Raw genomic sequence first — 23,268 nt, forward strand, 5'->3', positions numbered from 1 at the left:
GACCTGAATTCAAATCCAGCCTCAGATACTTAATAATTGCCTAGCTGTGTGACCTTGGACAAGTCACTTAATCCCATTGCCTTAAATAATTTTTTTTTTAAATAATTTAGTTAGATAAAATTTACAAAGTTTTAAACTCAGGTTCAAAAAAATTCAGCTTTACAAGGAAAATGTTGATGGAGAGGGGAGGATGAATGAATAGACATTTCATCTGGAAAATAATCCAGGGTTTTAGTGGACTACAATATCAGTGAGTCAGCAGAATTGTTTGGAAGCTATGAAAACTAATTCATTCTCAACCTTTATTAAGGAGATAACACAGTAGGGTCCAGACCAGGGTAAAAAAAAATTGTCCATCTTTGGGAATACCAGAACCAGCACAGTAGAAAGAGTATAGGCCTGAAGTCAGTAAGACTCATCTTCCTGAGTTCAAATCTGGCTTCCATTTGCTTGCTGTGTGACTCTGGCAAGTCACTTAACCCTGTTTTTAATTCCTCATCTATCTGGAAAACCACTGCAGCCAAGAAAATTCAAAATCAATTATGAAGATTTGGATGTGACTGAAATGACTGAACCAGTAACATACTTTGGGATTGATATGATTAGTTCTTGTTGCTGTATTTTAGGACGATTATTGGTAAGATAAAATGTTTTGAGTAGCTACAATAGCAGTGAGTTTTGAGATTGATAGGATCAACATAATATTAATAATAAAATAATATTTATACAGCACTTTAAAGTTTGCAGAACACTTTACAAATATTATCTCTATCCTAATGAGCCCTGAGAGTTAGTTATTATCTCCATGTTACAGAAGAAGAAACTGAATCTCAAATAAGTGAAATATTTGCTTTCAGTAATACAGCTAGTAAGTATTTTGAGGAATTTGGGATTTTGAGTTTGGAGAAGAGTAGGGAGGGGCTGAAATAAAACAGCTGTATTTGAAAAACTATCCTGAATAAGAAATGAGCCTTGTTTTGCTTGGGCCACAATCAGAGATAGTGTCTAGATATGGCAGAAAGGTGTATTTTAGGCTTGAGATAAGCAGAAACTGTCAGAAAAAAAAGGGGGACTGATGGGAAATATATGGTTTCTTAGGACTTCTAGCAAAGACTTACTGACTTGTCAAAAGTATTACAGATTTTTTGATTCAGATATGACTTGGAGTAGATGGATCTGATTCAGTAAATCTCAATGTTTTTCCAATTAAATCTTGGTTACTTTACTGAACATAAATACAAATGTCAGTGCATGGTTTTTCCTAGACTTTTAAGTGAATTATTCGATTATGGAACTTACCTGTTCCCCAACAGTTATTGACTTGAAACAATTTATAATTTCTGGGTTGCTTCCCCTTTGTTAAATGGGGAGATTTACTAATAGTTTGAATAAAAGCTGCTTGTGAATATAGATTGTGACCAGATATAGACAATATTGCTAAAAAGATACTTTTTTTGTCACTTTGTTTTTAATATTACATAAATCTACATATTACTCCCACTTTTTGAGAGGTTTTTGTAACAAAGTAAAACATTTAAGTAAAACTAATACTATGTTGATCTTATCTGAAAGTGCTTGCAACATTTCACATCTTTAGCTTTTAAAAAGTTAAGAAACCTGTTTTCTTTCTTCATTCTCATTTAAAATTATATTTAAAAAATTTTTTGACAAATATGTATAGTCAAGCAAAACCACATGTATGTGTGAGAGAGTGAGTAAGCATTAGGGGGAGAGAGCAAGAGAAGAGAGAGAATTCTGATATTCCAAATTCAAATCAAATGCTTTCACATTGATCCTCTGAAATCATGAATTTTATTGGTCTTCATTCTTACAGCTTTCAGAGTTGGTTGTTTTTTCGGTATTATTGTTGTTATACAAATTTTTCTCATCCTGCTCATCTTATTCTTCATGGATCTGTAGAAATCCTCAAAAATGTTTATTTTGGGGGTGGCTAGGTGCGCAGTGGATAGAACTCTGGTCCTGGAGTCAAGAGTACCTGAGTTCAAATTCGGCCTCAGACACTTAATAATTACCTAGCTGTGTGACCTTGGGCAAGCCACTTAACCCCATTTGCCTTGCAAAAACAAAACCTTAAAAATGTTTATTTTTTATAATATTGATATTAAAATAAAGGTATGCATAATTGCATAAAATTACCAAAATTTTAAAATATTTCTTTCGCTTTAAATAAGTTTTAGTCCTGTCTATAATCACTATCTTCATACTTTTGTTGTCTTTTAGTAATAGTGAAACATTGTAAACTTCATTCAGGTTTTGTTTAAGCTAGATTTAGAAAAAACTTGGCCTGTATAAAGACCATTGTGGTATCCAGATAACAGAGCTATGAAGCTTAATGGTTCCAATGATGTTTGTCATAAAATATTTGAAAAATACCAAGCTATGTGTGACTCCCCCCCCCCCAAAAAAAAAGAATAGGGGAGAAGATTTGAGGAACCAATGGACTGTAGTAGGGAAATGTTAATGGAGATAAAGCAGTCAGGGCATCTACATAACATAGCCCCTTCCTAAAAATACAATAAAATTCAACCTAACTGATTTCAAATGTGTTTGTCAGATTGACAAAAGGACATTATGCTACTGGTCTGCCTTTAGTCTGGCCCCCTTCATCTGCCTTCATATGACTGCATGAATAACCTTCCTAAAAATACTATCATGATTGTGCCACTTCTCTCCTCAGAAATCTTTAGGAGCTCACTACTGCCTTCCACATATTGCCTCCAGCCTTACTTGATCAGCCATCTTGTTTCTTGTATTTTTGTTCTATCTGAATTGCATTGTCTTCCATCCTCTCTTTTGTCCTATTTCTTTCCTATCCCTGTGCTTTTGCTCATAACATTTCCTATGCTTGAAATAGTCTATCTTTCATTCCTGTCTGTTAGTCATTTCCCTTTTATTCAAGTCCCAACTTGAGTCACCTTTTCCCATGAAACCTCCTCTGATATCTCTCTTCTCTCCCCCATGTAGAAGTAGTTTCTCCCCTCTTTTCCCTCCTTTCATTTTTTTCCTTTTAATTCTTCTCCCTCTCTTCCTTTCCCTGTCTTCCTTTTTACTTTCTCCCTCCTCAAATTTTTCATATTATTTAGATATTTCCCTGGCCACATTGCCATTTGCCTTCTGTTATATCTGTTTCTGCCCTTACTTACTACCCCTTCTCCAATAGAATTTAAGCTCTTCAAGACAAATATTATGTCCTTTATGTTTCCACAGTCTACAATAGTGCCTTATGCAGCTTAATGCATGTTTTCCAGAAAGGATTAGGTCCCTAAAACAACCCCAAGAGGCAAACAGTGTTGGCCTTTCTTACCCCTGCTTTATCAAATAAGGAGCCTGAGATGGAGAGTTCTTAAATGATTTGTTCAGAGTTCCTCCAAATAGTTAAAAGGCAGAACTTTTAATAGAGCCTACCTAGTTTTCCTGACCACCAGGCCTGTGGTCTTTCTATCACATCACCCTGTCTCATACAGTAGAAAGAGAATTATTTGTGGAAAACAATCCAAAGGTTGAAAGCAACTTCCTTGCAAACCTAAAAGGATTGGGTCTCTAGTCTAGGAGGGTAAAGATGAGACTGATGAGAGAGAACATTCTGAAGTCATGGAGTAAATGGAAGGAGTTTGGAATTATTCAGAGAATCCCAGAATATTGTAATTAAGAAATATTCCAAAAAGCCTGAGGAAAGGAGTTTTAAGTTAAAGAGAAGTAATTCTGTGCAGAAGAAACAACTTTTTGAAAAGGCTTTAAACAAACAGATTTAATAAAGTTTTAAATAAATCCAAGGACAATATAACCATTCTCAACCATAGATCAATGCCTTCATTCTATAGAGGAGAGTAGTATATCATAGTCTGAAGGAACTTTTGAGATCATCACTGCTATTTCATTTTATATATGAAGAAACTGCTTGTCCATCCCCAATTTCCTTACTCCCAGTTCATTACTCATTCTATGGCATCAAGATGCTACCTTTGCCAATGTTGGGCCTTTGGTCCTGTTTCATGTGCTCCGTCCTACTTTTCTGCCTTTGCCCTAGTTGGTTACTATTGCTTGAGAGGAGGCATTGGCGGATGGGAAGAGAGAAAGTGACAGTCTAATACAGCAGTAACAGCCAAAGCCAAAGAGAGTGGCAATATAGCTGACTGGTCAAGTCTTGGCTGTGGTAACGGGGCAGACCAGATGGCCTGGAAAGTTACCTTTTGGCATATGCTGCAAGTTGCTGACCTTTGTTATCCTCCTGGCTTCTATCATACGGCTAAATTTAGTTCATTATTACTGCAGTTAGGACCAGAGCAGAGAATCTTAGGGATGAGAATCACTGACTAAACAAAAGAGTCCATCAATGGTCAAGTATAAGTAAAAAAAGAAAAAGTAATTTAATTGTGGGTATTTTTTCCCTTGGAGAAAAAGAAAACATTTAATTTAAGTGCTTTTTAAATTAAGAACAGGGAACATAAAACTCAATTTCGTATTAGCCCCCAGGGAGAAATTATTCTCTGGGTGGCAGCAGCAGTGATCAGAGCAGTATTACCCCCATGGGCAGAATGAAATCAAACTGAGGGCCAAATTGGGCCCCTGGGTCAGATACTCTCCTCTCTGGCCTACACAGTTATAAAGTCCCTGAAGGACAGATTAGAATTGTTTTAGGACAGATCTTAGAAACCTACAATCTTTAAACTAATACAGGTCTTTGAGATCAACCTTTCCACATTTGTCATTTGACTGAGCAAGAGATTGAGTCCCCCAAAAGTGAAATGATTTATCAAAGGTCATATAGAGAATCAGGACTAAGACCTAATTATTCTCATTCACAGTCCTAAAAGGTTCTTTCTCTTTATTCAGTTTAAATAAGGAAACATTAAGTGCTTAGTATGCAAGGGATATATTTAATTGTGTGTTACTACATTTTTTTCTCTCTACATTAGGAGAAGGTGGGTGATTAATTCAAGGAAAAATGACTTTCAGGAGGTTCAGCAACTGTCCTACAACTTTAGTGTCTATACCTCTTCTGTGACACATATTTATTACCTGTGTGATAGTTATTTTTGTGTCTATGTTTATCTACCCAAATGACATGGTAAACCTCTTGACAGCAGAATTTTCTTTTGTCAATGCAGCCTGATGACGTCACATACTAGTGATGTCTTTGCCCTCTCAACATGAAGGACAAACAGTAGTAGCACATAACTAAGACAAAGTGCCTTGCACAAAGTAATTGTTCAATAAATATCTGTTGAATTCAGTTGAATCAGGAAGGCATTATAAGACTGCTGGCGGATCTTACGATTTGTAGCTTGAAAAGATTTTGTAGATAAATTACCTGGGATCCAGAAGGGAGGGGTTATGTGTAAATTGACAAAGCCTTTGGTATACAGTGCTGAACTAAGATTCACACCCAGGTCCTTTGACTAGATTGGTGCTCTGCAGACCATGTCACAGGATGATATAGGTCTTTGCGGGCTGTTTCGAGAGCAGGGGGACCTGTAAGGAAGCTGCTCTGAATCCTTAGGTCAATAGCTACTTAATTTATTGCTGCTGTTTTTCCCCCCAGAACAAAAATAGAAAAGGAGAAAAAGGAACATGCCAAGCTTCATGGGATGATTCGCACTGAAATAAGTGGAGCTGAAATTGCTGAAGAAATGGAGAAAGAAAGGAGGTTTTTCCAACTACAAATGTGCGAGGTAAGATGCTGAACAAGCACAACTGCACCGTGCTGGGTAAAGAGCCTAATTAGGAAGCAAGTGAAATCTGCTTTGATCTCTCTTTAGGAGTCTTGCAGGTAGACTTAGCCTTCTCCAAAGCTTTGTTTTTGTTTTTTAAAGAGAACTGTTGAGCTCAAGAGTAACATAGTGATTGAATCCAATTTTTCCCAATGACTTCAAGCCCATTAATTTTAATAAGTAAACCTAAGTCTTTTGTAGCATGGGACTGTAGTGGTCTAACTGTATCATTCATTGTATGAAAGGGAAAAAAACTAAAAATAGGGAAAAGCTAGCTATACATATATAGATAAACATGCCACCACAAACCTCACCCTGTCTGACACACACATACCCCATCCCCGGTGTTCAGTGCTCATTTGTCTTTAGGTTGATGTCATTCCCAAAGAGTTTGACCCTTTCCTGTGCTCTCCACCTCATCAGGTCATGGGCATAGGAGCAAAAGGGAAAAAACACTTAAGGGGAGAAAAGAATTATTATGGTATAAGGAGTTATTTAAACTGTATGAAGGCCAATTTTAAAGAACTAAACCCCTGTCATTTGAAAGATGTTTTCAAATAAATTCTACTTAATCACTAATAATTATGCTTATTGAGGCCAAGGAAGATTGGCTAGCCTTTCAAAGCTATTTTCTGTTTTAATGCATTCTGCTGTTACTGGTTCCAACTATCCTGGCTTGGGAGAAGAGTGAGGACTAGGTATACCATAAGTCTTCTTTTTTTTTTTTCGTGCTTTATGAAAGAAGAGTATCACAGAATAAATGCTCTAAGATGTTGGATAGTATTTGGTTGGGTTTTTTTTTAATATTTGAGAAAAAAATATTAACACATCTGTCTATCCAAGTGTTTGCTCTTCTTCAAAATGTAAGTATCCTGTATTTTGATAAAGTCTGTGCAATCTCTAGGAAATAATTAAACTTAAATTTGTCAGATATGGGTTTATGACATCATAAATCAGATATATATATATATGTATGTATATACATATATATATATATATATATATATATAATTAACTCTTGATCTGGAAGTATTTCAAAAGGAACTTAATTTTGTCTTTAGAATGTCTGGGGACTTTGGTTTTGGTAGTAGCTTTGTCTTCAAAAATATGTCTTAAAGAAATATTTTGAGTAGTTTTCTTCACTGGACCAAATATTTTATTAGGCAATGAAGGGAGCTACATGTGGAAGTTTAACTGAAATTGAAAGATGCAGTATAAGCAATTATGACATCTATGGATGTTGTTTTATATGATTTTAGTTTTCATATATTTGACATGAGTTCACAATTTATGTCTAGATTATAGTATATTAACAAACTATTAGAATTAATATTTTAATTTAAATATTTGGAGGCAAACTAGAATCATTCTGTCTGCATTGACAGAATAGATTTCCTCAACAAGAGCCCTATACCAAGTAAGATATAAGGTCCAATGATTAAAAGCTCACAATTAGGAAAGATCTTGTATTGTACTGGAAGTTAGAATACCAAGTTCTTGTCCCAGCTCCACACATCCAAGAATGTGATCTTTGGCAAGTCAGTGGATTTCTCTGAGCCTTACTTTCTCATCTGTCAAATGGGAATATCAACCCTTGCCCTGCCTGGTTCCTGGTGGTGTTATGAAGATCAAATGAGATTCAGTTGTATTGTGTGTGTGTGTGTGTGTGTGTGTGTGTGTGTGTGTGTGTGTGTGTGTGTTCCTGTGCTTGTATGGAACATTATAACTTGAGCTGGAAAAGGGACTTTTTAAAAAATTCTGTGTATAGTTTTCTAAGTAGCTCCATATAATGTATAATTGCACGTCTTAATGGGATAAAACAATTTGCCATTTTAGAACTGCATTATTTTGGCAGTTGTCTATTAAACACTCAACTCTGATTTAAAAAGAAACTCTTGTTTCACATGTTTTTAAGTTGCCTTTTGCTTAATTGGGGTAGAGGAATCTTTGTTTTTCTCAATAGTATATGAAATCTGTTTATAAATCTAATCCTGACTAGTATTGAAATTGCAAGTTTGTTAACTAACATCCTCCTCATAAGTATTATATAGTGCAGCTTAAGATAAATTTGCTTGGTTATTTCTCTTGTTCTTCCATATTATCATTAATAACAACATAATAAATAATAGCAGTTATGGATTAATATAAATATTTAACAGTAATTAATAATTAACTAATAATTATCAATGTCACTATTACATTACTACAGTAATAGTAATTAACATTGGTATTTTTTGACTGAACATAAGGTTTCCTGTCATGTGTCAGAATCTCTCTGAGCATCAGCATATATCCTCTTCTATAAAATAGGATTTGATAATTCCCTAGTGTTGTTTGCCTTTGAAAATTGAATAGGTAAAGTGCTTTGTGATCCTCCAAGTATTATTATAGGGGCAGCTAGGTAGCTCAGTGGGTAGAGCACTGGCCCTTGAGTCAGGAGTACCCAAGTTCAGATCTGGCCTCAGAAACTTAATAATTACGTGTGTGGCCTTGGGCAAGCCACTTAACCCCCATTGCCTTGCCAAAAAAAAAAAAATCAAGTACTATTATAAATGTCAGATTTTCCTTTTAATCATATATACTTTATGTAACAAGCTTACATTACCTAAATAGTCTAGGATCCAAGGATATTATGTTGGAATGGGTCTAAACTGAATCAAGACTAAATTTCAGATGAAATTCAGAGGGGTGTATACTTTGGCCAAGATCACAAGTAGTAAGTAATGGAACAGATATTTAAGCCCAGCTTCTCTGATTCCAAATCTGATGATCTTTTTAGCCTCTTTTGTTGAAATTAAGATGTAAAGAACTCACTGACCATTGCAAGCATGAAACAATAAAGGTCCATCCTAGAAGTTGATCCTAAAGACTTTTTTCTCAGGAGAGCTCCACCAAAGGAAGGTCATGATTCCACTAGGTAGATTATACCCTAGGGATATCATTAAATAAAGTTGTATATGTAGAAAAATATCTGGAGAAGCTTTATATTAATGAAAATCTGGAAATATGCACAATGATTGAAGAATGACAGCAAATTGTAATAACACAACATAAAGAATTATTAGTGGCCTATATAAAATGACCAAAAAATGAAAACTATATGGAAATTGAGGAAAATATTTATATGATAATGCCAAGCAAAGTGAAATTAGAACAATTGGCTAGAGAGTAAATGAAAAAAACAACAGAAAAAATAATCAGGGGAGGAGCCAAGATGGCGGCATGAAGGCAGCATTTCCTGGGAACTCCTTCCCCTCAAAAGCCAACAAATTATGACTGGCCAAAATTTAGAGGGACAGAACCCACAGAAAGACTGAGTGATTTATTTTCCCTGTCCAAGATAACTTAGAAGTTCTGTGGGAAAGGTGTGTTTTACCAGGACCTGGCGTTGGAAAAAAATAAGCCACAGCTGCAGCTCAGGCCAGCCCAGCCCAGGAATCACCAGCAGCAGCTTGACTGGGCAGTGAGAGAACTCTGCTACACCAGAATGAGTGTAGAGCAGTGGCCACAGAATCTGCAGCGAGAATCTGGAGGAAGCAACCTGCACCCCCAGAGACAGTAAGGGGGATCAGGGAAGACTGAAGCGATTTCTCTACTCTCCCTTGGAGTAGGACTCTGCTGCTAGCCTACACTCAGATCCAGGTTGCAGTCTGGATACTAAGTAGCCAAGCTGGATCCCTCCTTATAGCTCCAGGGCAGAGGGAAGTATGGGGACCATCTACATATCAAAGCACAGGCAAGACAGCATAAGACCTTGGAGAAATAAAGGTCCCAGAGGGGTGGCCCCCCCAAAAAAAAAAACCCAAAGCCTTGGAAGTGCTGTAAATTAGTCTTGGTCTGAGGAAATGAGTAAACAATAGAAAAGAAGAATCTGACCATAGAGAATTACTTTAGTCCCATGGAAGATCAAAACACGTACTCAGATGACGACACAATCAAACCTTCTATGTCCAAAACCTCCAAGAGAAATAGAAAATGGACTCAGACTATGGATGAGCTCAAAAAAAAGACTTTGAAAAGCAATTAAGGGAGGTGGGGGAGAAATGAGAGTGATGCAGAAAAATCATGAAAACCAAATTAACATAACATCTTGGTGAAATATATACAAAAAAAAAATACTGAAGAAAATAATATGTCAAAAACCAGTTTGGACCTAATGGAAAAAAGCAAAACAAAAGGCAAATGAGAAGAAGAATGCCTTAAAAAGCAGAATTGGCCAGCTGGAAAAGAAAATAAAAAAAGCTCTCTGAAGAAAATATATCCTTCAGATATCCTTCAAATGCAGAATGGAACTAAAGGAAGCTGATGACTTTGCAAGAAATCAGGAAGAAATAAAACTTCCAAAAAAGTCACAAATTAGAAGAAAATGTGAAATATCTCATTGGAAAAGCAACTAACCTCAAAAACAGTTCCAGAAGAAATAATTTAAAAATTATTAGGCTATCTGAAAGCCACAACCAGGAAAAGAGCCTAGACTTCATTTTTCAAGAAATAATACAGCAAAATTGCCCTGAGATCCTAGAAGCAGAGGGTAAAATAGAAATTGAGAATTTGCCAGTCACCTCCTGAAAGAATCCAAAAGAAAAACTTCCAGGAATATTATTGCCAAATTCCAAAACTCCTAAATCAAAGAGAAAACTCTAAAAGCTGCTAGAAACAAACAATTCAACTACTGAGGCTCCATAGTCAGGATTAGACGGGATCTGGCAGCATCTACATTAAGGGCTTGTAGGGATTGGAATATGATATTCTGGAAGGCAAAAGATCTTGGTTTACAACTGAGAATCAACTACCCAGCAAAACTGAACATCCTCTTTCAGGGGAAAAGATGGACTTTCAATGAAAAGTAACTTTCCTATTGAAACAACAAGAGCTAAACAAGACTCTAGTGAACCTTAGTGGGTGTGGAAGAGAAGGACTAACTATGAGGAACTTAATGATATTGAACTGTTTGTATTCCTGCATGGGAAGAAGATATTTATAACTTATGTGAACTTTCTCATAAGAGCTGTTAGAAGGAGCATATATAGACAGGACATAGAAAGGAGTAGAATATAAGGGTATAATAAAGTAAAAAGATGGAGTCAATGGGTGATAAAGGAAAGTACTGGGAGGAATGGAAGAGATGAAGAAGAAGCTAAGAAATTTCACATAAGAGTCAAGAAAAAGCTTTTTCAATGGAGTGGCAAGGGGGAATGAGTGAGCCTTCATTCTCATCAGTAATGGTTCAGAGAGGAAATAACATACACACTTAATAGGGTGAAGAAATCTATCTTACCCTAGAGAAAAATGATTAGGGATAGGATAAGGGGGAATGGAGGGGGATAGGTGATAGAAGAAAGGGAAGATCGAAGGAGAGGATACTCAGATTCAACACACTTTTGGACAGGGCCAGAATGAAAGAGGGAATAGAATCAATGAGAGTGGGGAGGAATAGAGTGGAGGTACAGCTAGTAATAGCAACTGTGGGAAAAATATTGAAGCAACTTCTCTGGTGGACTTATGATAAAGAAAACAACTCACCCCAGAGACAGAGCCATTGGAATCTGAACACTGAACACTGACTGAAGTATATATTTTTTCCCTCTCTCTCAATTCTTGAGGTTTCTCAACTTCTTGGGGGAGGGGGGTTATGTTTATTTGGAAATAATATAGACTATCAGACAGCCTTCGGGGCAGGGGTGAAATTGTAAAATTCAAAACATTACAAAAAATGATAGGTAGATACTACTGTTGTATATAATTGGAAAACAAATAAAATGTTAATTAAAAATTTTTTTGAAAAAAAAAAATAATCAGATGGAGAAGGCATTTAAAGGGTTCAGTGGAAGAAATGAATTGTTATTTAGTTGACATGTATATTTTTTAAAGTATTAGTGTTTTGATTTCTTTTTGTTTTAATGAAAAGATATTTTATTGTTCTAGCTGGATTAGACTATTCATTTCCAAGCTTAGTGGATGTTTGGTTTGGTTTGGTTTGATTTGATAGCCCTGGTGACTGGTTGTTAAAGCAACTATTGCAGTATTTTCCCAAACAATTCAATGAAGTGATTTAAACAAAAATTATTTGTTTTGAGAAGGACAGAGCATTGTCATGGAATCTGATAGATAACTGTAAAATATCACATTTTCTCAGAGATTAAGAATCACTGCTTTGTGATCCCCAGTGTGTATGTGTATATATACATACATATACACACACACACACACACATACACACACACACACACATATATAAAACAGCAGCATACACTTCTATAGCATTGGCATAATAATAATAGTTATCATTTATATAGCAAAGTGCCTTATAAATATTATCTCATATGATCCTCAACAGCAGTCTTGGGAGGTAGATGCTCTTATTATTCTCATTTTACAGATGAGGAAACCTAAGAGAAGTTAAGTGACTTGCCAAGGGTTACACAGCTAGTACGAGATTTGAAGTCAGGTCTTCCTGACTCCCCAATCTAATGCACTCTCGTACCCAGCTGATATTTACATAGCATTTTCTCTACAATAATCCTGTGAGGTGGGTAGTGCAAGTATTATTCTCGTTTTATACATGAGGAAATTTATAAATTTAGAAACGGCTTTTCCCTACTAAGGAGAAAGGCTAGAATTTGTAACTACTTCTCCTGGCTTAAAATCTATCCTCTTTCACCTCTATCATGCATCCTCTGATACATCTCTAGCATAGTCTTAGCTTTTAACATAGTTCAAAATACTATAGCACGTAGTAGAGGGACCTAATGACTGTTTGAATTGAATTAAATGTTCTGATATAGAAATGATGACTTCATTTAAATTTTCAAAATAAAATTTATATCTATAAATGCATGATTCACATTTGGCAGAGATAAAAAATGAATAAAGGATATGATTCCTACTATTATGGAATTTAGACTATTTGGTATTATATTGACACACTTTGCTTTTTAGTTAACCTGCTTAATCCTATAAATTATTCTTTCTTTTTTAACAGTACCTACTAAAGGTTAATGAAATCAAGATTAAAAAGGGAGTTGATTTACTTCAGAACTTGATCAAATATTTTCATGCACAGTGCAAGTAAGTTTTTCTTTCTTGTATTTATACTTAAAAATTTATCTTTTATTTATCTTTTATTGGTATTTTAATATGGAAAAGAAGTCTACTAAATTTTATGACCCTCATTTAGAATAAATTTTTCTTATTTTTGTGTAGGATACTTTTGTTTTTTCTTTATTTGGGGGGTTAGAGTATTTTGTTCCAATAGTTGAATTTATGTTGCTTTGGTGTTAAATATTAAATGATGGTTTGACGTTAAATTAAAATAAAATTGAGTTACAGACCTATGAAATATGCCACTATCAGTGTGATTAACAAAATTGACTGCATATAGAAAGAATTGAGAGGCAGCTAGGTAGTGCAATAGATAGAGCACCAGCTCTGGAATTAGGAGGATCTGAGCTCAGATTTGACCTAGTTGTGTGGCTTTGGGCAGGTCATTTAACTCCATTATCTTTCAAAAATTAAAGAAAAAAAGAAGGAGCTTGATAATTTACTTTTTCTAAGTTTTTTCCTTTACTAAAATTCAGTCAAGGTTAAATAGCAATGAGAGGTGTGATTAGTAAGAATTGATTTTACTGAGGTGGAAGACTCCAAGTTTGAGAAACAAACTAACCTGAGCATAGAAAACATTAGCATCCTGGAGCATATTTAAAGCAAAATAATTTCACACAAAGCTATATTCTTAGCTTCAGGGTAACTGCCATTTTACTTCACAGGAGAAATTTAGGAAGAGAATCTCTTCATTGTTACTGTTTTATTTCTCAGTGATTATTATGAGTTTTCCTAATTTTTTAATTTATTCAGTTGGTTATTTGGATAGCAACAGTTGCTTCTTTTTTTTGGTCAATTGAAAAAGAAAGTTGACATTTTATGGCCATAATTTTACTTCTTATTTTAAAAAAAAATTCATCAGTGTGGGCCATTGAAATAGATTACAACTTTCTCTATACCTTCTTGAGTTCTTGAATTTATTTTTGTGGCCAACATTCTAATGATGAAGCTTTCTTATTCATAGATTGATCAGCACATGCAGACCTTTGTTAGTCTTGCAAATAATAACAATAATAGCATAGCATTTTAAGGTTTGCAAAGCTCTTTATAAATATCTCATTTTTATCTCAGTAACTCTGGGAAGAGGAGGTAAGATGATAATTATGATCATTTTATAGATGATGAAATTTAGGCAGAGTACAGGATGACAGCTAATAGGTATCTGAATTGAATTCTAGTCTTTCTGATTCCAGATCCATAATTACAATTGAACTACCTTGAAGCCTTTCCAACCTTCTAGGACCTGACAAAGCTGACATCACTCTTAGAGTCCAGGTTTCTGTGCTATGATGAGGCATTAGAGAGGTACTTTAGTACAGGATAACCTCATTGACCTTTTAAAAACATAGACCTCAAATTGTCAGAATGTACTTATTCATTATGCTCTCCAGAATCACTCAGAGGAACTGAATACTTGTTCTTTTAGAACAAAATATAGAAGTAATGATTCTACAAAAGAATAGTGACCCTTAGTACTTTCTGTCGTATATACATAAAGGTTATATCGATCTCAGATGATGTAGGTGAAGAAGTAGAGGTGTAGACTGAGGGGAAGATAAAAGTCTCATCATCATCACCATCATTTCTTGTCTTTTTTTTTGTCTTTAGAGACATTTGGAATTCCAAAATTATATTCAAACCCTCTTAGATCATATAATTCTGTGACTTTTACTGATGAAACTTGGATGTCTGCTCTCTCCAGAAATCTAGAATTGGGAGTGATATTTTTTTTAAATTAAAAAAGGATTAAGTACTTAGGGGTAGTAAATTTTCTAGAAAGTTTGAGACTTAATCCTGAGGACATAAAAAAATGGAAAAACTAAGAACTTGATACAAAAGGCCAGGAAATATTTAGAGTAGGGGGGAAAAAACCCAGTATTTATGTTTGTTAAAGTCACTATTTCTTTGGATAGAAGATGAGAATAATGGCACTAGTTTAGCTCACTGAAATCTAGGAAAACCTTTGACATTTTTGAGGGGTAATGATGATTCAATTCAACATATTTTTTAAGTACACATTAGATACTGGTGGTCACCCCCATTTTGTAGATAATAAAACTGAAGTTCTCCAAAGTCATAGTGACTTGGTCATGTATTAATCAATAAGCATGTGTTTATCAGGGATTGTGCTAGGCCTAGGGAATAAGACAAACATGAAATAAACCCTCACTCAGGGAATGTACAGCCTGTTATGGGAAAGACATGGTACATACTAACATGTACAAAGTAAATTCAAGGTAATTTTTTTTTTGGGGGGGGGGGAAGTGCTAGCTTATGTGGAGAGGGTAGGATCATGTAGAAGGTGGCATTTACATACCTAGTAAGTGTTAGAGTTGGTATTCAAAATCATGTTTAGCATTCTGTTGACTTTGTTAAATTATAGAAACAGCAGCAAGATGGCACAGTCTAGAGTCAGGAAAACTAGATGTAGAAATCCAGATTGAGCATGTGATTTTGGGCAAGTCACTTTACCTCTCTCAGCCTCAGTTTCCTTAACTATAAAACTGGGATATATAATAGCGCATATTTCCCAGGGTTGTTGTCAGTATCTAATGAGATAATTGTTCAGTGTTGTTGCACATTGTACACACTATATAAGCGTAGCTACTACTATAGTAATAAAAATGAAAAATATTTGTCACCTAATATGAATAATTTTTATGTTGTCAAACCATTTTTACTGGTATTGGCATTGAGTACATCTTTAGGGAAAAAACATTCTGAGGAAATGGCTTTTTTCTTAAACGCTACCAAATATTCTTGTAGGACTTTCTCACTATCAAGAGGGTTGCTAGGTTGCACAGATTCTTGGAGCTCTACTTTCCCCAGGGATATTTCTGCACTGAGGTTACCAGGGGTTGAAATTGGTCTATTAATGGCTAGTTATTAATTCATACCCATAATTCCCTTAAACTTGGAACTTCTAGCCAAAGGGTGAAACACTCCAACTTTAGCACCCTTGACAGTCTGGTCCTAAAGATTCTGAAATTTGTAATAGGCTGATCCCCATGATTTTAGCTGCTTTTTCCCTTTTCTCCTTTCTGAGCTTCTTTGTTTTCACAACCTTATATTTTAATGGTGCTTGATTTGTGGAGGGAGGCATCTCCATGCAGGGTTAGGAAGTACAAAGAAATAGATATTTTCTGCACAAAAATGCTTGTGCATGCGATCCTCTTAGAAGGCAGTTTACCCAAGAGCCAGTAAAGAAGCAATTTTTATAAAAAATTTTCCTTCCTTTAGTCCCCTCAGTTGATATGCACAGAATTTTTTTAGAATCATTGTGAAGTATTAAAACTCTGCTGCTATTATTATTATTATTATTATTATTTTAGTTTTTGCAAGGCAGTGGGGTTAAGTGACTTGCCCAAGGCCACACAGCTAGGTAATTATTAAGTGTCTGAGGCCAGAATTGAACTCAGGTACTCCTGACTCCAGGGCTGGTGCTCTATCCACTGCACCACCTAGCTGCCCCTGCTAATATTATTTTTGTTCAATACCATCATCTCCATCTGAATCATCAACTCGTCCTGAGCATCGTCTTCTTCCTGCTTTTCTAATTTACAAATTGTTTTACTCACAACACTCCTTTGAACCAAATAGTAAAGCTGTAGTATTTCTATTTTACAAACGAGGAGATTATAGCAAAGGTGGATTACAGTGATCTGTTCTGAGTCCTCACTGTTTCAGAGCCTGGAATTGAAGTCCTGCCTCCTGGCTCTGAGGGCAGCTAGGTGGTGAAGTTGATAAGAGTGGCAGGCCTGAGTTCAGTCTAGCCTCAGATACTTCCTGATTGGGTGACCCTGAAATGACCAACTTCCCATATCTTTGCTGAGAAAAATCCAAATGAGGTCCCAGAAGAGTCAGAAATGACTAAACATACCTCATTGATATGAGTCCAGCATCTCACCACTTCAGTGTACTGCTTAAATACTGTACTATTTCAAGGATCTATGATTTTGCTTACTCTTGAAGACTGCTTCCAGTGAGTACATCCATCTCTTCCTTAGTAGATGGTCTTTACGTTGGTGTAACCAAAATTCATTACCCTGGAATTAACCTATAAATGAACCTATGTGCACTAAGCAAGGCTTTTCCTCTGACTATTCACATGCTAGTCCATACCCAAGATGGTACTCTTTTGTGTTGATGTAGAACATGTTAGAATGTGTATACCATCTTAGAGAACTAAGAGTTACCTCCCTACCATGAAAAGAGGACATTAATGGAGAGAACTTCATGTTATTTTTGATAACTTAGTCCTTCTAGGTGTTTTCCTTTGTTTTCCATGAGCAATTTTAGTGCTAAACTTATGAACATCATTTCTGGTGGGGGGGGGGGGTTAAAATGATTAATGTACTTGGACATTTGATTATTTTCTGAAACTGAGTTTTCTAATTCCTTTGGCTCATCTTGGTATTCCTTCAGCTCTATGGCTAGTAGTATATCTCTATTCTTCACTGGTTTTCATTTTTTTTTACTCATCCTCGCTTCTTATCAATATAGTCTACTGTCTTCCAGTAAGTCTCTTTAGTTTATATCCTCCCTCTCCCTTCCCCCCTTTATCACCTTCCCCCCATCTCCCCGTTCTTTTTCCTTTTACTTTGTTTTTAGGTTTGGGTTCTTTCATGTCAGGAGATCAATCAACCAGAAACCTTTAGTTAATAATCCTTCACAACCACTTTTTTCCATAGAGTCATATTTCCCATTGTATTTTGCAGACAAAGAAGAACTTTTAGATGGTACCAAAAATAATTATAACAAAATCCATTGACCATTTTTTTCTTCAAGTTTAATGTAGTTCCTTAGAATCAGAAAAAGAGATTTTGTTTGCCTAACCTAATTTTGCAAGTGCCACCCAATTCTCATTTGCTCAAAAGTTTGAGATCTTTTTCATCTTTTTTTAATTTCTTTGTAATTATAGGAACCTCAGTCCCTTTCCTTAAAGTAGCTTTTTTCTCCTTTCTGTATTAGCCTTGAAAATGTTGCTACATTGTCTTTTCCCTTGTGAATTGGTCTTTTCTTTTTCAAGTTTCTTCCAGGATGGATTGAAAGCTGTTGAAACCCTCAAACCCTCAATTGAAACTCTTTCAACGGATCTTCACATAGTAAGATGTGACCTCCCACACTTGTATTTAAATGATTTTTATAATTAAAGAAATATTTTTACTCAAAATGTTATTACTCTGTATTGAATTTCCATATTATTCTATCAGAAACCCCCTTAATTTATTTTTATGTCATTCTGGATTGAACAGAAGTAAAAAAAAAAAAGCAATTCTTTATATAAAGTAGAACATAAAAAGGTGATAACATGAAATTATATATTTCTATTCCATACAGCTTACTTTTTTCTCAAAATATATCATAAATTCAACAGTTTCAAAACTATGCTACTTGTGTTGAGCAATTTTCTTCTAACACCACTTAATGTGGGTGTCAATTCCTTCATATTCCTACATATTACCTTATCGTTGTTTTGCTTTCTTTGTTTTTAATATAGGTTTTCCTTTTTCCATGTTTTGTTTTTTTTCATGTAACTTAGATCAAACAGGCCCAGGATGAAGAAAGGAAGCAATTAATACAGCTACGAGATATTTTAAAATCAGCACTCCAGGTTGAACAAAAAGAGGTGAGGAGATTTAATTTTGTAGGATCTATGGTTCTTTTGGTTTATTTCTAAATAGCTTTGAGTAATAAAGTGGTATAATTGTGAAAAGATCACTGTTCTTGGGGTCATGAACCTGGTTTCACATCCTTGTTCTCTTATTTATTACCGAAGTGTTCTTGGTACTTTACTCTCTTGATACCTCAGTTTCCTCACCTGTAAATTGGAAGAGGTTGGAATGAGTAAGTGCCACCTTTTAGCTCTACCAGCCCATAACTCTTATAGAAGCAATTATATTGCTATTTTTTAAGGTCCTGATTATTAGCACCCCAATCCTTTGGCTACACTATACCAAAATTACTGGATTGTTCTTTCACTTTATATCTCAACCCAGTGTGAAAAAAGTCAGTAAGAGTTGTCTATTTCCCATCTGTGTTCATGGCTCTAGTAGTACCTTGTAAATCTCTGTAGATCAGCTGCATGGGCAGTGGACCCAAGAATTATTCTTGGTGGCTCTGCATTTCTATAATTGTTCTATGTCGCACAGGAAAAGACATTATTTTCTGAGCTAAAATATTAATATTTTCATCTTTTTGACTCCTTATATACATAAGAATATAGGTCCATAAATTAAAAAGGGGTTTTAAAAAAGTCATGTCTTCCAAGCCATAAATCAGAATGGCTGAAAACCTAAAGTCTCTCCAAATAATACATTTAGGGAAGGTATGTCATAGTATGATAGAATATTAAACTTAAAGTTTGGCTTTTTAGAATTAACATTAAACTTAGACAAGTCACTGTTTTTCTAAGTTTTATTTTTCTTATCTGTCAAATGAGGGCTTCATTCTAAGGTGCCTCCCAGCTATTATTTCCTATAAAAAGTGATATCACTGATTGTTAATATAACCAGCACTCAGGACTTGGACTAGTTAGACTTGACTTTTTAAGATATTTTTGCAGACAGTTTTTGTAATAAAATCTAGTGCAGTGTTAAGCTATCACCTTTCCAAGAATATACTGCTTTTTAGCTTTATATATTTGTTTCGAACTATATAAAATATTTTAACCTGTGCCTAATAGATTTTAGGAAATAGGTTCATGTTAATATGTTAGTAATTTAGTAGTAACATAAAGCCCAGTATAAAGATTTTATTATTATATTCTTGTCTTATAACTGAATATTGTTATTTTTTCTCCTGAAAATGCATTTGCCTTTTGTGACCGAAGTCTAGGAGAGTAAGTAGTTTAGAATTCTATTAAATTGAAGTATTTTGCATGTTCCTTGCTTGAACATCAAGAAACTGGATTTTCCCTGGGTGTGGAAGCAGCTTAAATTTGTGACCCTTTATTTCCTTTTATATCCACATAATCTTGAATAGAAGACAGAGACTCTGGGTACTCCCACTTCACCATAAACAGTGAAATTAATGTCCCTTTTGCCACTAGGAGCTTCCAGAGCTCATAATTTGTCGTTTTAAGTTGCATATTCAAAATGCAGTCTGGAACACTGCCATTTTCCTTCTGATGTTGGAAATAAATTAAATCCAGTTCCTTGGTTTAGCTACTTAGTGAAATTTCCTGGATTTTTTTGTCCATTGTGTATGGAAATGTGTATTTTCCTGGTTTCAGTACACTGAGAAGCTGTCGTAAACATTCACAGGAAGAACTGTATTTTTGTGAATGAGTTAATGTGTATTTTTGTCCTGGTGATCAGTCTTTCTACAGAGCAAATTCCTCTGTGAGTTATTTTCAGTGACTATTGAAAAGAGAGTCTTGTTTGGTTCAGTATGTTAGTACTTTGGGGCCCTCTGTGGAGCATCATACAAGGAGATTGGACTTCAGGGACACAGATCTTATGGTTTTGCCTTCTAGGCCTTGTGTCCTACATCCTGATAGTTCATGAATGGTTTCAGCAACTATGTCACATTCTGCTCCCATTTATTTATGTGTGTACTGTCTCCTTCACACTGCTTGTGTGAGAGTCAGCTATGAGTATTGGTTTCTTTTTTAATTTGGGAGCACTTCCCTTCTGCATTCTTTCCCAAATTAGGCTCTTTACCTCCTTGTGTCTAAATTATTGGTAGTCTCCTAGTTTGTGTACTACCTACCAGCTCCCTTTCTAACCTTATCATTCATAGTGCTCCCATAGCAAGCTAAACTGTTATAAACTTAAACAATTATAAAATAGTTTTCATTAGGTTACCTCCTTGTTCAAAAAGTTTCCTCAGTTTCCTCATCGCCTGCCAAATAAAGCCCAACCTCAGTTTGACATTTAATGCCCTTTACAACCTGACCCAAAACCTACCTTTGCAGTATCACCTCACACTTTCCACCCTGGCTCCAGGCCAGAGATGTCAGCCATGTATTCTCTAAAGTATGGCCTGAAGTAAATTGAAGTGTAATTGAAAAATTTTAACCAGATAACTAAAAATGCAATAAAATATAAATTATAATACATTTGAAAGCTACATTAATAAGCTGTCCCCATGGATCCTTAAGTATGATTTAGTGACCCTTAACACCTGTTCTGGGCAGATTGAACAGTATATTTTCCGTTTTCTAAGCATAATTTAGACTTTCTTTTCTTTGCATTTTGCTCATTACATTCTGTATTCCTATATTTTCTACCTCTATCAAAGCCTGTTGAATTCCTCATCTTTCAAGCCCTAGCACTAATCCTAACCTTCTCATATATAGCATATTTTTAATATAGCAGTATCTTTAATATAGCATATTAAAGCACTTTATATACCTTCAAACTCTATATAAATGTTAGTTATTGTTATTTTACTTATCTCCATCCATGTTTCATTGCTCCTATTAGATTATAAATTCCTTGATGACGGTTGTGTCTTAATTCATCCTTGCATCGTCTTCTCCCAGACCATAGTATAGAGCAATACATATAGTAACATGGTTGTGGAAATGTCAAAATACATGCACACACATACCCAGAGTGGTTTCCTCACAACCTAAAAAATACGTGCTGTGACAATTCCAAACATCAGAGGGAAATGGAAAAAAAGCAAAAGAATTTGAGATCTGGGAAAAATGAAAACAAAAATGTACATCGAAAATTAAATGTTGAGGCCAGGAAAGACGCCTCTAGCATCCCAGAGTGGCTGTTCACTGAGTTATTAGGAGAGAAGCTTTTGTTTTTGCATGGAAGACGGAGCACAGCTAAGAAAAGCATCAAGTTAAAAAAAAAAAACAATCAAAACAGCCAACTCAAAGGTTTGTCAGCCCTCTGGGCACAGTGCAGGGTCTGTGTTTGCTTTGTTTGAATACTGTTAGGAGGTTTGGGAGCATGGGACTGTTTTCACATTGCTTACTATTTCCAGCTTTACAGAGAAGCAAAAAAAATTTACCAGCATATTCACCCTATCTTCCATGTTTATTTTTAAATTTCCCCACTTCTCCATCTGCCCCAGTGAGCACATAGGTAGTCAAATATTTCTTACTACACCTGTCTTCCTCCTTCTCCAACTGACTACTTAATATATTGAAAAAATCCCACCGTTGTTGGGATTGGTAGTTTTGAAAAATTGTACCTCGAATTACTTTTCAGTGACCTAATTGAAAATAAATGTTACAGATTTTAGAATGAGCTTCCTGACTAGCAAGTTGTTTTCCCATTTCTCTCATCTCTAATCACAGTGTAAACTTAGCTTGCATTGTTATTATTTATTTCCTTATTTCTTTTGTTATTTCCCTATTTCACCCCATCTTTGTTTGGATGGTTTAAAACAGATTGAATAAGACTATACTTGACATACAGCCATAATTGATAACCCTGACCTTGAATTAGAGCACAAAGACCTCTAAATGTTGATCAGAGGACTTTCTACTTGATATTGGAGACAATAGGAAATTGATGAAGTTTAATACAAAAATCATTTTGAGTGGAAGATGGGTTACAATGGGGAAAACCCAAGTCACATGGAGCCAATAAGGAAGCTGTGGGTCCAGGGCAGAGGTGATAGGGTGACAATGATGGGATAGGCAAGAGTCCAAACATTTTGAATTTGAGATTCCTATAAGACATCAAGGTTGAGGGCAGCTAGGTGGTACAGTGGATAAGAGCACTGGTTCTGGAGTCAGGAGAACTTGAGTTCAAATCCACCCTCATGTACTTAATTGCCTAGCTGTGTGACTTCAGGCAAGTCACTTAACCCCATTGCCTTAAATAAAATTTGACATCAAGGTTGAAATGTCCTCCAGATAATTAGAATTTGTGGGACTGGAATTTAGGAAAGAGACTAAGACTGGTAACCTAGGGCTTATCTACATAAACACAGTAATTAAACCCTTAAGAACTGATAAGGTCACCAATTAAGGAAGTACAGTGTGAAAAGGGGAACAGGACAAAGCCCTAGACAAAGAAGGGGGATGTCACAGTTAGACAAGTCCAAGGGGGAGTCAAGAAAATAGTATCCCCCCCTTCACCTCAAAAAAAAATCTACGAGATAAGTTGCCAGTTTTTTTATTCTCCCTTTGTAGTATGATTCCACTACCCACAGAAATCCCTAGAGTTCAAAAACTGCCTTCTTAGAAAACTTTTTTAAAACTTTTTCAATATAATCGGTTTCCTTCTTCATATAGTGCATTTCATTTTATGCATGTAAAAACATTATTTAGAGAAGGACTCACTAGGCATCACCAGACTGTCAAAAGATCCATGACCCACACAAAAAAGATAAAGAGCTACTGGACTAGGCAAAGAAAATGGTGTCAATAAGGAGGAAAATATTTATCCCTGTTGCAGTTGGTCTTATTTCATTTGCCCTAATTGCTCTATCCTCTCTAGGTGATTTTTAATTGTCATCCATT

General features: G+C 35.4%; 1 protein-coding gene across 5 annotated transcripts in view; it reads left to right on the forward strand.

Moving 5' to 3' along the window:
• Positions 1 to 23,268, forward strand: part of ASAP2 (ArfGAP with SH3 domain, ankyrin repeat and PH domain 2) — a 326,404-nt gene that overhangs the window by 206,075 nt on the left and 97,061 nt on the right. For all 5 annotated transcript variants that reach the window (XM_074209626.1, XM_074209625.1, XM_074209628.1 and 2 more), the window contains 4 exons: positions 5,564 to 5,693; positions 12,715 to 12,800; positions 17,863 to 17,938; positions 18,376 to 18,462. In XM_074209626.1, the coding sequence (XP_074065727.1) occupies positions 5,564 to 5,693; positions 12,715 to 12,800; positions 17,863 to 17,938; positions 18,376 to 18,462 (379 nt within the window). The remainder of the gene's footprint in view (positions 1 to 5,563; positions 5,694 to 12,714; positions 12,801 to 17,862; positions 17,939 to 18,375; positions 18,463 to 23,268) is intronic.

Source organism: Macrotis lagotis, chromosome 1 (assembly GCF_037893015.1).
Source record: "Macrotis lagotis isolate mMagLag1 chromosome 1, bilby.v1.9.chrom.fasta, whole genome shotgun sequence".
In the NCBI taxonomy this organism is placed as follows: Eukaryota; Metazoa; Chordata; class Mammalia; order Peramelemorphia; family Peramelidae; genus Macrotis; species Macrotis lagotis.